At 42.1% G+C, this 15,613-nt stretch overlaps 1 protein-coding gene across 2 annotated transcripts in view; it reads right to left on the reverse strand.

Annotated features, from left to right (window-relative positions):
• Positions 1–11,367: 11,367 nt before the first annotated feature.
• NEIL1 (nei like DNA glycosylase 1) overlaps positions 11,368–15,613 on the reverse strand; it is a 206,312-nt gene continuing 202,066 nt past the window's right edge. For both annotated transcript variants that reach the window (XM_078685101.1, XM_078685100.1), the window contains exon 10: positions 11,368–11,923. In XM_078685101.1, coding sequence (XP_078541227.1) covers positions 11,874–11,923 — 50 coding nt within the window. In that variant the 3' untranslated portion in view covers positions 11,368–11,873. The remainder of the gene's footprint in view (positions 11,924–15,613) is intronic.

Consider the following 15,613-nt stretch of genomic DNA (forward strand, 5'->3'; position numbering starts at 1 on the left):
CTGCCACCCCCACTGTCTTCAGCCTTCACTCACTCTTCAACTCACCGGCACCGTCTCCCACTGACGACACTACCTATGCCTCCCACCCTCCCCCTACTTCACCCACACCCCTCGCCCACAAACCCGCCCACACTTCGAATGCCATCCCACTCATTATCACCGTAGAACCTTCCAACAACGCTAGCATATCCCCCCCCTCGATACCCTGCCCGCTTTCCAGCTCACTACTCAACCATTCACCAATGGCTCTCACCACCAACGCCATCTCCAATCCTCCTCTTGACCCGACTTTATCCACCCTCCAACAAGTCAAAGAGGATCTCCTACAAGTCAAAAAAGATCTCCACGCAATCAAAGACCTTCTCTTCTCACAGCCTAGTCTACCTCCCATCATCCCACTACCCTACAAACGACGCACCCTCCCTACATACCCTCGCCTCCAACGACCCCCGCGATGGCCGACTATCCCCGTTCGCAATAACTCCCACCGCCCCCGCCGTGTCCTCAACTCACTGTCGGACCGCGACCTATGCTCTCTCCTACGCTCCTATGGCCCAGGTCCGGTAAAACACATATCCAACACACACATCCCCATACCCACAATTCTCTCAAATCCTCTGAGGCTCCCAACCCTTAGCAACAGAGGTTCCGTCCCTAACAACCTCAGAAAAGTCCCCCTCTCTCTAGAAGGCTCGACCACCCTTCTCACTCCCAAACTCAAATGCATCCTACTCAATTGCAGATCGGCCCAGAGACACTCCTCCGACATCGCTGATCTCGTCTCAGCAATGGATCTGGACCTAGCCATTCTGACGGAAACGTGGCTTACTGAAAGCCTCTACCCCGATAATGGACATACTAGTCCCCCCCAATTATCACATCATTAGACTGGACAGGCCTGGCAAGACGGGCGGGGGAATTGCATGCATTTTTAGGAGCAACCTCTCCGTTACTAAAGCCACCTCCCCCTCCCTTACTTCCTGTGAACTCCTCTGCCTCGATATCACCAGCGAGGGCAAACAAGTTTGTGCTTTACATCTCATCTATCACCCGCCTAGTGACAACCTCATATTCACCCAACAACTCATGGACACGATCACATCCAATGCCGGTCAGCAGATCACCCAAGTCTACCTGGGTGACTTTAATGTCCACTGGAACGATCAGAAAGACACAGTGGTGAATAGTCTCAAAACTTTCCTTAATGCGCTTGACCTCACCCAAATATGCGATAGACCAACACACGACAAAGGCTCGATACTCGATCTCATCATCGCCAAAGAGGACTCTACCCAACTGGAGGCGATCCAACCCTGCGACTGGTCAGATCACCACATTATCACCTTCTTTATCAACGAAAAAGTTAAACCTAACCCGGCTCAACCCACCAAGTCCAAAACCTGGAAAAGGGACATGAAGAATCTTAACCCCACTACCCTGCCTCCCCACATCGGCAGTCTCCTCCTTCCCCCTTCAGGTGCCTCGGATGTTCAATCACTGACCGACCACTACCTTGTCTCTACGAATTCAATAGTCAATGAAGTCGCCCCATTGCAACTGAAGAGAGTCTCCACCAAAATTTCTAACCCCTGGTATGACGGCAGACTCAATGACAAAAAGAAAACCACAATGCCCCTGCACTTGTACAGAAATGTAATTGAGGTGTATGGTAACAACACTGTCAATTCGCTAAGTATGAGGAAAAATTAGAACAACATCCAACTCATACAAGTAGCTCAATAGTTGGTGATCATCTTAAGACAAAATAGGGAAAGAAGTTCAGGATGTAATCCGTTGCTGGTACGAAAAAGTTTCGTTTATTGTTCCTTTAGGTAGGCCAACACGTGTTTCATCGCAGGGAAACAGACTGCGAATCTTCAGGGCTGGATTAAAACATAGAGAGTACATTTGCGATCATATTTACGTTGCAAGTGTATTAAGAAGTGACTGGGTAGTGTCACCAGTAGTGACAAGAAGACATGCCAACATGTGACTGTAGGTGACTCAGTGTTGGAGTGTATGGAGACATTTTTCTTGTGAAGGGTGACAAAAAGTGCAAATCTGTGAGTTCCTGATCATATTATTTCTAGTGACGCGTTGTAGACAGTTGACAATTTGTGGCCGTGGAAAAATATATGGTGCTACAAGTGAAAAGGTTGTGTAACAACGTGAGGTGTCTAGCAAGATAAGAATACGACATCCCGAGTGACTGTTGTAGTGAGTTTACATACATTTATGAGAACTCTTATGGTAACAGTACCATGGCGCTTAATTGGTAGATGTTTCTTATATTCTTATCAGGGTTTCTTTTGTATACATTGTAAGTCCCAACTATTCTATATTGACTAGCTAGGTAGTTATTAATTTTTTTTAATGGCTCTAAGCTCTTGGAGGCCAGCTATGTATATAATGCGATGTTTATGCTTTAATGTGTTGTCCAAGTTTGTGCGGTGATTGTACAAACTGTCTGCCATCCAGACGTGTCTAGTCTGAATCTGAATAAGTCTAAGACTGAAGAAACCACAATTAGTAAAATACATAGTTAAAGCTACTCAGTTTGAGTAGTCTCTGGTTCTGGTATTTGTCAGGAGTTAGATACAAAAAACGGACCGTGCACCGCATGCTCTGTGGGTGTATTAATTAGCTGTATACGGGACAAAGGAACACTCACCCTAATTAGTGAGGTGCAAAGGCCACCTCGGTTAGGTATATTCAAGTGATCCTGTATGGCGGAGTTTCACTGGGTGAGTGAAGTCACACTCCGAGACCTGATGAGTCTGTGGGTAGTATAATCAGGGGTTTTGTATTATAAACACTTGATCTGGTATATTATTTCATTGCTTAGTCTACAAGTACTATGAGAAACAAAGGAGGGTTGAAAAAACGCGTGAAAAAAAAGGGGGGGGGGGAGACAGACCTACCTCAATAGTAAAGCACAAAATTTGAACCGGGAGGAGAGGATTAACAGGTTACTCCAACTGAGTGACGTTGTCAACACACACGAAAGGCGGGTACACCTATATTTATCCGTCACGAGAAAATAAATAAAGCAAAACGAATTACTGAGCCTCTATGCTCGTCTCTGGTGACTGGGCAAGGCAATTACGGTTATGGGAGAGGAAGAAAAACGTCAGGGAGAGGTCGCTTACCTTTACGCAGCAGTTCTCCCTCTTGAGTTTCCCGGCGCCGTTTTCTGAGGACGGTCACATGACAGGAAACACGGCCTGAAGATATACCGGCCGGCGGTTTCCTGTTCTGATAACGACTAGAACGTCAGCCCTGAATGGTTTAATTGTTTAGTGGTGGCTGTAGTGAAGAAATACTACAAGTCCACATTAGTTACTGTGGGCATAAGTGTGCCCGTCTACGGTTAACGGGTCTTTCTTTAATTCTATGAGTATTATTTATCCGAATTTATGTTCGTCTGGTTCCATAGTATCTATATTGCTCAAAAATAGGTAAATCTTTTAATTACCCGGCGATTCTCTGGCGATAGTTTTACGGAGATGATTAATTACTTTGCGAGCATGCGTGCAACAATGTTCATAGATTGTGAACCGAGTATATATACAACACAATCCTTCGTTATTTGTTCATTGATTGTTGTATAAGTGAGGCTTATCGATTGTTATTTTTAGAAGGAGGAATCCTTATTGGTAATGTTCCTCACATACAGTTAAGTACTGTATTTCTCAGAAGGTGTACTGTTAGGTTATGAGCACAAAGAAAGGTTATTTTTGTGTGTGTCTATCTATGTTTAGTTGTGGAAAAGAAATTCTGCATCGCGATAAGTTTTAATTTGTTAGGACTGCTGCTATTTGCATATTTAGTTTACGTTGTCCTAGTTACCCCACAAAGTGCAAGATAAACACACAACATTATTTTCCAAAAAACAACAAAGGTCCCACAAATAATTTTCCAAAACATTATTCTGGGGGTCATTATGCCAACACATTTCAAACAATACGTCATTGTCCCCAATTCATCAATTTAACGAAATTAAGCTTAATAAGAAAATGAAAAACTTGAAAAATATACAGTAAGGGCCGATGTGCACCAAGTTTAAGATAAAATAGAATGCAAATAGAACCCAAACACACTGAAATTTCTTAAATTGTTTTTCTCTGTTTATCAAAAATAATTTTTTTTCTTTTTTATCTTCAAATTGAGAGATACAAATGGTTATGGATACTAAATCTCGATTTTGGATCCATTGGGTTTGCTAGTTTCCTAGGAAAAATTGCATCTCTGGGTCATAGTTTAGTCCGTGTTCAATACTTCGAAGACGCATTATCCATGTGGCTTCTTTGCGTCTGAGTGTCAATTCTCTATTGCCTCCTCTTATGTGTACAGGCACAGTTTCAATTCCATAGAAAGAAACTGAAAAGTCTTCCGTATTGGCCTGACACGTCGCCACATGAAGAGCCACCGGATATCTGGGGTCCTGTTTTTGAATGGCTCTCATGTGTTCTGCTATTCTCTCTTTTAGTGCTCTGATGGTACTTCCTACGTAAAGTTTGCCACATCGGCATTCAATGATGTATACCACATATTTAGTGACACAATTGATATTGACTCTTATCTCATAAATCTCTTTGTCTGGTCCATAGAAGTGTTTAGTTTTGTGTTTGGCCCATTTGCACATTGTACAAAGGCCGCATTTGAAAAACCCATTACTGCGTTGGGTTAACCAGGTAGGTCTCAAGTCGCTTTGTGGGACGGTTGGACTCAGTCTGTTTCTAAGTGTTCTCCCTTTTCGAAAGGTGATTTGAGGGGTTGTAGGTATTATAGCTTCCAAGGTCGAATCATCTTTAAGCAGACCCCAATGTTTCGTCATGCTGTGTCTAAGTGAGTGATGCATTGCGTTGAATTCAGTAATCAATCTTACTGTGGAGTCTTTTGCTACTGGTTGAGTTTTCAGTTTCAGCGTATCAGGTCTTTTGATTTTGTGAAGTTTTTTCTTAGCCTGATTGAGGATGCCTTTGGGAGAACACTTAGAAACAGACTGAGTCCAACCGTCCCACAAAGCGACTTGAGACCTACCTGGTTAACCCAACGCAGTAATGGGTTTTTCAAATGCGGCCTTTGTACAATGTGCAAATGGGCCAAACACAAAACTAAACACTTCTATGGACCAGACAAAGAGATTTATGAGATAAGAGTCAATATCAATTGTGTCACTAAATATGTGGTATACATCATTGAATGCCGATGTGGCAAACTTTACGTAGGAAGTACCATCAGAGCACTAAAAGAGAGAATAGCAGAACACATGAGAGCCATTCAAAAACAGGACCCCAGATATCCGGTGGCTCTTCATGTGGCGACGTGTCAGGCCAATACGGAAGACTTTTCAGTTTCTTTCTATGGAATTGAAACTGTGCCTGTACACATAAGAGGAGGCAATAGAGAATTGACACTCAGACGCAAAGAAGCCACATGGATAATGCGTCTTCGAAGTATTGAACACGGACTAAACTATGACCCAGAGATGCAATTTTTCCTAGGAAACTAGCAAACCCAATGGATCCAAAATCGAGATTTAGTATCCATAACCATTTGTATCTCTCAATTTGAAGATAAAAAAGAAAAAAAATAATTTTTGATAAACAGAGAAAAACAATTTAAGAAATTTCAGTGTGTTTGGGTTCTATTTGCATTCTATTTTATCTTAAACTTGGTGCACATCGGCCCTTACTGTATATTTTTCAAGTTTTTCATTTTCTTATTAAGCTTAATTTCGTTAAATTGATGAATTGGGGACAATGACGTATTGTTTGAAATGTGTTGGCATAATGACCCCCAGAATAATGTTTTGGAAAATTATTTGTGGGACCTTTGTTGTTTTTTGGAAAATAATGTTGTGTGTTTATCTTGCACTTTGTGGGGTAACTAGGACAACGTAAACTAAATATGCAAATAGCAGCAGTCCTAACAAATTAAAACTTATCGCGATGCAGAATTTCTTTTCCACAACTAAACATAGATAGACACACACAAAAATAACCTTTCTTTGTGCTCATAACCTAACAGTACACCTTCTGAGAAATACAGTACTTAACTGTATGTGAGGAACATTACCAATAAGGATTCCTTCTTCTAAAAATAACAATCGATAAGCCTCACTTATACAACAATCAATGAACAAATAACGAAGGATTGTGTTGTATATATACTCGGTTCACAATCTATGAACATTGTTGCACGCATGCTCGCAAAGTAATTAATCATCTCCGTAAAACTATCGCCAGAGAATCGCCGGGTAATTAAAAGATTTACCTATTTTTGAGCAATATAGATACTATGGAACCAGACGAACATAAATTCGGATAAATAATACTCATAGAATTAAAGAAAGACCCGTTAACCGTAGACGGGCACACTTATGCCCACAGTAACTAATGTGGACTTGTAGTATTTCTTCACTACAGCCACCACTAAACAATTAAACCATTCAGGGTTGACGTTCTAGTCGTTATCAGAACAGGAAACCGCCGGCCGGTATATCTTCAGGCCGTGTTTCCTGTCATGTGACCGTCCTCGGAAAACGGCGCCGGGAAACTCAAGAGGGAGAACTGCTGCGTAAAGGTAAGCGACCTCTCCCTGACGTTTTTCTTCCTCTCCCATAACCGTAATTGCCTTGCCCAGTCACCAGAGACGAGCATAGAGGCTCAGTAATTCGTTTTGCTTTATTTATTTTCTCGTGACGGATAAATATAGGTGTACCCGCCTTTCGTGTGTGTTGACAACGTCACTCAGTTGGAGTAACCTGTTAATCCTCTCCTCCCGGTTCAAATTTTGTGCTTTACTATTGAGGTAGGTCTGTCTCCCCCCCCCTTTTTTTTCACGCGTTTTTTCAACCCTCCTTTGTTTCTCATAGTACTTGTAGACTAAGCAATGAAATAATATACCAGATCAAGTGTTTATAATACAAAACCCCTGATTATACTACCCACAGACTCATCAGGTCTCGGAGTGTGACTTCACTCACCCAGTGAAACTCCGCCATACAGGATCACTTGAATATACCTAACCGAGGTGGCCTTTGCACCTCACTAATTAGGGTGAGTGTTCCTTTGTCCCGTATACAGCTAATTAATACACCCACAGAGCATGCGGTGCACGGTCCGTTTTTTGTATCTAACTCCTGACAAATACCAGAACCAGAGACTACTCAAACTGAGTAGCTTTAACTATGTATTTTACTAATTGTGGTTTCTTCAGTCTTAGACTTATTCAGATTCAGACTAGACACGTCTGGATGGCAGACAGTTTGTACAATCACCGCACAAACTTGGACAACACATTAAAGCATAAACATCGCATTATATACATAGCTGGCCTCCAAGAGCTTAGAGCCATTTAAAAAAATTAATAACTACCTAGCTAGTCAATATAGAATAGTTGGGACTTACAATGTATACAAAAGAAACCCTGATAAGAATATAAGAAACATCTACCAATTAAGCGCCATGGTACTGTTACCATAAGAGTTCTCATAAATGTATGTAAACTCACTACAACAGTCACTCGGGATGTCGTATTCTTATCTTGCTAGACACCTCACGTTGTTACACAACCTTTTCACTTGTAGCACCATATATTTTTCCACGGCCACAAATTGTCAACTGTCTACAACGCGTCACTAGAAATAATATGATCAGGAACTCACAGATTTGCACTTTTTGTCACCCTTCACAAGAAAAATGTCTCCATACACTCCAACACTGAGTCACCTACAGTCACATGTTGGCATGTCTTCTTGTCACTACTGGTGACACTACCCAGTCACTTCTTAATACACTTGCAACGTAAATATGATCGCAAATGTACTCTCTATGTTTTAATCCAGCCCTGAAGATTCGCAGTCTGTTTCCCTGCGATGAAACACGTGTTGGCCTACCTAAAGGAACAATAAACGAAACTTTTTCGTACCAGCAACGGATTACATCCTGAACTTCTTTCCCTATTTTGTCTTAAGATGATCACCAACTATTGAGCTACTTGTATGAGTTGGATGTTGTTCTAATTTTTCCTCATACTTAGCGAATTGACAGTGTTGTTACCATACACCTCAATTACATTTCTGTACAAGTGCAGGGGCATTGTGGTTTTCTTTTTGTTCTTGTATGCACCAAGCTTGGTCCATCGTTGAGCGGTTGTGAGGTTTTACCGTTCGCCCTATTGCCTGTACCAACCATTGAATACCTTTGTTTCAAACTGTAACTTTACGGACACTCCGGTTGTGCGCCTTGTAATTCTGGAATACCCTAAAAAAAACCTTAGTTGTCTGTATAATTCGGCAGACTCAATGACGACAGGCGTACTATGCGAATGGCAGAGCGTACCTGGAGATCTGACCCCTCATCACTGCATCTAAAAACGCTTAAGAACAAGAGAAATGCCAACTTTAGGAAAATAAAGCGCACAAAGTCGGACTTCTTTAGCCGCCAGCTGGACCAAGCAAAAAACAGGCCAAGAAAACTGTTCGAACTAATCAAGACTCAAACAAAGACACAACCCTTACAATCAAACAGCACAACAAGCGACACCCCACACTGTGAAGCCTTCTCTGCTTTCTTTAAGCTAAAGATCGACAACATAAGAAATGACCTCATCATGGATGTAAGCCGATTCCCCAACCACACCAGAATGTCTAACATTCAACCTAAAAACAAGGCATCATGGCTGTACTTCGACACCTACTCGGAAGAAGCAATACACAAACTGCTCTGCACCTTGAAGCCCTCTAATCACCTCACAGACCCCCTACCTGCTAATGCTGTAAAAGACTTCATCCCCTTGCTCCTCCCTCTTTGGACCAAAATCATCAACAGCTCCCTTCAACAAGGTCTCATTCCAGACTCCCTCAAGGTGGGACAAGTCACGCCCATACTCAAGAAACCTACAGCTGACCCGTCTGACCTGAACAACTACCGTCCTATCACCAATATCCCCACCCTGGCCAAACTGCTGGAGAAATGTGTCCAACTCCAACTAACAAAACACATTGACCAATTTGACCTCCTCAACCCTCATCAATCAGGCTTCCGAGCGAAACATAGCACGGAAACAGCTATGACACACATAATTGATGACGCCCTCCAAATCCTTGATCGCAATGAGTCCTGCCTCCTCATCCTTCTTGACCTCTCTTCAGCATTTGACACGGTCAAACATGAGAACTTACTGGAGCTGCTAAGCACTAGAATGGGTCTATCGGGAACTGTTCTCAAATGGTTTTCTTCCTTCCTTCATAACCGGTCTCAGAAGTTCAAGATCGACAATGTGCTATCTACACCTGTGACTGCAGATCTAGGTGTTCCACAAGGATCCTCCCTCTCCCCCACACTGTTCAACCTCGTCATGGAACCGCTCGCCACCTTGCTCCAAGCATCCAATGTTCAATTCCATATGTACGCCGATGACACACAACTTTACCTAAAGCTACAATCCCCGGAAGATATCAAACTTCTGAATTCCACACTTAGTAACACTCAATCTTGGTTGGCCGATAATCACCTCAAACTAAATGCGCTGAAAACTGAGTTCCTACTCATCTCACCCCCGGCGAAAATTTCCACCACCCAAACCTGGCTCAATAACCTAACAGCACTCAATGTCCAACCTACCATCGTGGATTCTGCGAAATCCCTAGGCATCACACTCGACGCCAAGCTCAACATGCAACAGCACGTTAGCAAAGCCACAAAAGGAGCTAATTTCCAAATCAACACACTGAGGAAACTTAAACCCTTCCTCCCTGCCAAAGACTTCCAAACTGCTGTACAAGCTTTAGTCATCCCTCGCATAGACTACGGAATTGTGGCCCTCAGCGGACTCCCGCTATCCACAACAGCACCCCTAAGAGCCTCCCTGAACGCTGCCGCGAGACTCATTACTGGCTCAAGAAAACATTCGCATATATCCCCAGACTTAAAGTCTCTAAAATGGCTGCCTTTTGAAGCCAGAATACAGCTGAAAATTGCAGTTATGACACACTCGGCCGTGCACCACAATGCACCCAACTACCTCGCTCAAAAGTTGTCTATATCAGGAGGGTCGAGATCCAATAGAAGTACAAAAAATCTACTCCTGAAACCTCGTAGATTTCGGAAAGAAAAAACATACAAGCGCTCCTTTTCAGGAATGGCACCCAGGATCTGGAATGCGCTCTCTCCTGAAACCAGGCTTATCTCCTCCACTGCACTCTTCAAGAAAGAGGTGAAAACAATCCTTCTGGCCAAGATCTCCTGAACTTTATAGGTGCTGGATCTGAGACTCTGCATCGCTTTGTATCACTGATCACCTTGTCCTTTGGCACTACACTCCTACTTGATGGTGACACTACTACGCTACTCTCTTACTACCGACCAATATATGATACACTTTGGTTTATTGAATCACCCACCCGATGCCCCCACCCAGTGCTCTCTCTATCCTAAGAAATTGGTATAAGCCATCCACACACCCAAGGTTTACCTGAACCCTTCTGTAGTGGGATCAATGACTTGTGCCGTCTTATATCACTTGTTTACCTGATTGTATATTGATATGTTTCTGTACATTACTGTTATCCTACTATGTTAGTGATTATTATACTGCTCCCATTATCTTTGTTCATTCCTGCTGCCCCTACCCCTGTCTCTGTGAAGCGCTCTGATATCTGTAAGGATCTTGTTCGCGCTATATAAAACTTTGAATAAATAAATAAATAAATATATCTCTATATACACATACAGATTATATATGTATATGTATATATATATACATAAACACACACATATTTACTGTCCTCTAAGAACCATTAAAAAAAAATTCAATTTGTACGGAAATATGACCCCACTGCAGCCAGGGAACAGCATGAGCACACACAAGCAGTCTGTACACCAATGCCGAAGCTGCACAAAATTTTATAGCAAATTCAGCTTTCGGCGCTTCTGAATCACCTTCAATTACAAAACGTAAGACGAAACAATGAGGGCAAACCACAAGGCATGGATTTACTAAACCTAGCCTGCACACAGAAACAAAGTACTAATCGAGACATTTATTCAAGTAGCCACCAAAATAACCTTCGGGGTATTCCATTGACCATATAGTCTCCTGCGGGTATGCAATGTGTGCTTTCACACAACATCCCACACCAAATTAAGAAAACAGCAGAGCTAGACTGCATATAAAGATGTCAGACTTGACTTTCCATAAGCACCTGGGTAAGAGCAAGGTGTCGGTGTGCAGGGCAATGGAGGCTGAGGAGGGTCATTAGGTAGAGCCACCTTCACACCTTGCATTCGGGGAGCCTTGAAATCAGTGTTAATTCGTCTATTCTGCCAAAGTGATTCCACACACAGACACTGGACAGCCTTTTACTTATATGTAGTAAGTTTATTCTTCTTTGCTTTAAAATGTGCACCAATTCACAATACTAAAACAGTCTTGCTGTCTTGGATTTTAGAAATATAAATGTACAAAACAGATACAGTTTGGTCCCATTTGTAATAAACTTTTTTCCATCTCATACTAGTGCCACAAGTTGCAACAGCAATCGAAGCCATAGTCCCCAAGGCACATAATGGCAAGGGCTTTGATTTTTTTGCATAACTTTCTACAAACCCAACTTTTAAAAACGTACAAGTGGGATCATTTTATTTTTTGTGCGGACAGTCCGGGATTAGTTTGAAAAGTTAAAAACACAGCAGGTTTTACTAATCCCTTGTAACTCCTTTTCAAAAGAACAGATGAGAAGAGAATACGAATAAAAAAACGTCAGTCGCAGTATTCTCTAAGGTCAATGCTGGGATAGAGCTTCCAAGAGCTGTAAAATGTCAGAAGGGAGTAATGCAGAGATGTCTTACAGACAAGGGCACTTTTTACTCCGCTTTCAGATGTCTGGTGCTCCTGCGAATTCCAATGGGGGACCCTGAACAAATGGAAAAAAGAGACATGAAGGTTAGTATACGAGTTACTCTTTCATCCTCTGTGAAGGGATTTATAATACCTATGTACTTTTCCATTAGCATCACTAACATCCTTTGCTGTGAAGAGGTAAGTCTGGGGGTGGCTACTCTCTCAGTGGTAGCCCCAGAAGCCAGTCATTGTGATGACTCCATCTTATGTCAAGGAGAGGGCAGTGAAATTCAACACATGGTAACGACTTTGACTTATGGAAATCCGTCCCAATAGTCATGTATTTTAAGTCTCTATAGAAGGGATCAGCATTTCCAAAACTCAAATCACATAATTTGTTTTACTATTTTGTGCAATGTGTTCCAGCAGCCACTGCTTCAGAAAGTTAGTGAAAGTTCCTTACTCGCTACGCCACTTGTAATCTAACTGCTTTCTTTACTTGTTCAGATACAGTAGTGGCGCTTTCACTTCTTCGGTTAGGCCAGTAAGCAACTTTGATTTAGCCTTCTAACTCTTATTATTTCTCATGTAGTGCTCTTTTTACTAGTACCTTCTATTCCAGCTACTTTTCTGTTCCCATCTCTCTCGCTGTCTCCACATCTTCCAACAAGCAATGCAAGTCGACAATTATTAATTCATAATTTAATTATAAATTGCTTAATATCATACAGGATATTAAATATTTTATAAGGAAATACAAAACTGTATATTTTAATTATAAGATGTACAATAACCTAGAAGGTATTCAATATTTTGTAATAGAATTATGAATATGTACTATTTTTAAAGATTTTTTAACATTAATTTATATCTACTTCTATTTTTAAGTATTTTAAATAGTTTGATTGAATTTTATGTAATTTCCTACAGGGTTTTATTTTATGTCCCTACTTTTGTTATTTTTTATGGGAAGTTGTTGCAATTCCAGTGATTGGCCACGCTTAGTGCTGGACTTAATACAAAAGTGTAAGTGTCTTCTACAAAAGTGTAAGTTACTACAAAAGTGCAGAGTACCGAAAAGTAGTAAACTATCTCAAAAATGAAGTTTGTGAATCAGGCCCACAGTGCTGATACTGCACGATACCTGGAAAAGATAAGGTGGCCTTTATGAAAGATTTTAATGACAACTAATATTTAATAGTGATCAATCCAAGCTGGTCCATTTGTGGCATGTAAATCCACACGTGGCAATTATTCCTAGCTGCAACAACACAGTAGTGGACAGAATACTAGTATCTCCCCTGCCCAACGACAGGGAAAACAGACTAGTGAAATTTGCCCTTCTTGGTGGGACCTTAGGAAGGGTAGGAAATTTGGAAATGCAAGACAAGTTGTGATTGCATCAATTGACATCAAGAAGTTAATTTAGGTCATTGCAATGAAATGCATGTGTAATTTTTCAAGACTTAGCACACAAGTATGGATAGTTCCTATGATACAGGGATGTACTTGGGAGCCATCAAAGACAGCAACAACACTTCACCAGGGGGCGAATGGCAGAGGTTTTCTTCAATGTCCACCAGGAAATATTTAAAAGCAGGTTTAAAGAAGAGCCTGCCTATCACCACTGCGTTCAGGTCAATATGACAAGAGCCGTCATTAAAAATGAACAAGCTCCTTTCCAGCTGTAGTGCAGGTCAACACTGGAATGCAGAGACCCGAGCACCTGCCTCAGTAGGCAATACTTTCCATTATGTTTTGCTAAGTTCATAGCACAGTGAGAAGGCTGTGGCTGGTACCATTGGGCTGTAAATCCAAAAACAGGAAATATCTATACTAGTGATTTGTTTATTGTTGGTGTAAATAAGATTTTTCCTAATATGTGAATGGCCTTTTCTGCTTTTAGTCTGTGCTTTGCACATAATCCTTGCCCACTTATAAATGGCAATAATGTCAACTGCCCTGGTGTTTCACTGATTTCAGATTATTAAATATCGTTTCATCTTCCGTTTAATGGGTTATCTTGTTTTCATTCCATGTTGTCTCTTTTGGTGTACACAATGATTCAGGGCTCTCCCAGACCACTTCAAGTTCTGCAGGCCTATTACTGGTCAGTGTTTGGGGAAAATATTTAGCTATGGGATGTACCAGTTGGGCACATTTATGGGACTACTGCCCTCAGCCATAAGGGAACAATATGTGGGGGCTCCCCATTATCATCCTCAAACCCTTCTTGAGAATAACAGTTCTGCATTCTGCCCACTTCAAGCTGAAACTTAGGTATTACAAAAGCCAAGCACACCTGCAATTCTTACTGGTTTAAGGCCAATTAAACATCCCCAAACATATATTACCGGACTTTGAACCAAGATTTATATTATGAAAAAAAAATTCCCAAATTACATTTGGTCCATGATTAGGAGATGGGTGTCTTGCTCTGTTGTACAAAATGAAAGTGGTTTCTTGTAAGCATCGTCTTTACTAAGTACAGACTCTTCTAAGGTGCTGGTAGGAAATAAACAGCCCCCGAATATTCAGACGTTTCATCCATGGTACCCTCCTGAAGTCAAGTGCCCCTTTTTGTCATGGCCACCCCCACTTTTTGCCACTGGTACTGATGTTTTTCGATTGATGTGCACTGGGTCCCTGCTAACCAAGCCCCAGAGCCAGTGCTCTCTCTCTAAAACAAGGTAAAATGGTCTCATTGTAACACAGTTGGCACACACTTTGGCACCCATGTAAGTCCCTAATAAGTGGTACCTCTGGTACCTAGGGCATGGGTACCAAATAGGGTGCCTAGGGGCTGCAGCATGTATCATGCCACCCTAAGAGACCACCATACAAACTGCATGCAGTCTTCCACTGCAGACTGTGTGTCATGGTGCAAACCATGAATAAAAACACGACATGGCACACTCACTGTGTGCCATGCCAAAGCCACTGCATGTAATATATGTAAGTCACCCATTCAGCTGGCCTTCTAGCCCTAAGGCAGGGTGCATTATATTACATGAGAGGGGAGCCTGTCTGAATGAGCAGATATGCTCCGGAGCTGTCAAGTTCAATTATTAGATGATACAAGTGAACAAGGAGGTAATCTTAAGCATATATGCTGGGTACTGGCCATTACAAGTTCCCCAGCTACATAATGGCTTTACTGAAACCTATGATGTATGGTTACTACTTACTAGTGAGTTGGCTGACTGGAATCGTCCAGCCTGCCACCACAGACATGTTTCTGACCCCTGCAGGTGAGAGCCCACGTGTTAACACCTCCTCAAGCAAGTTGGCTAGTGATTTAGCATATCTACCCTGCTACCTTTGATATGCGACCCTGGCATCCCCCAGACCTGGGTGACGCCACTCCCTGCCATAAGGCCCATTACCATCAGGACAGATGGGAAATTAGCTGTGCAAGTAGGTGTGTTGCACCAACAGGCTAGTCCCACCCATAATCTTGTTTTTTTGGTGGAATTAGGAACTCTTGTACAGGCTTATGCTCACTACCCACAGGAAGAGGTCATATAGGGGGTGTAGTGACCCCAAGGGTAAGTAGCCCATTGCCTACTACCCTTCACTCCCCTTAAGGCCCCTAAATTCAGTATTTGGGTGTCCCCCTGAAACCAGGAACTCAGATACAACTGACTAAAGAAGAAGAAGGACCAAGAAGAGCCAAAGAATGCAAGAACTGTGAACAAGCGGTGGATTTTGCGCCAATCCCTGCCTGCTCCTGTCCTAACAACTGTAAAGGCCTGACTCGTCC

The sequence above is a fragment of the Lissotriton helveticus genome, chromosome 3_2 (genome assembly GCF_964261635.1).
Source record: "Lissotriton helveticus chromosome 3_2, aLisHel1.1, whole genome shotgun sequence".
Classification (NCBI taxonomy): Eukaryota; Metazoa; Chordata; class Amphibia; order Caudata; family Salamandridae; genus Lissotriton; species Lissotriton helveticus.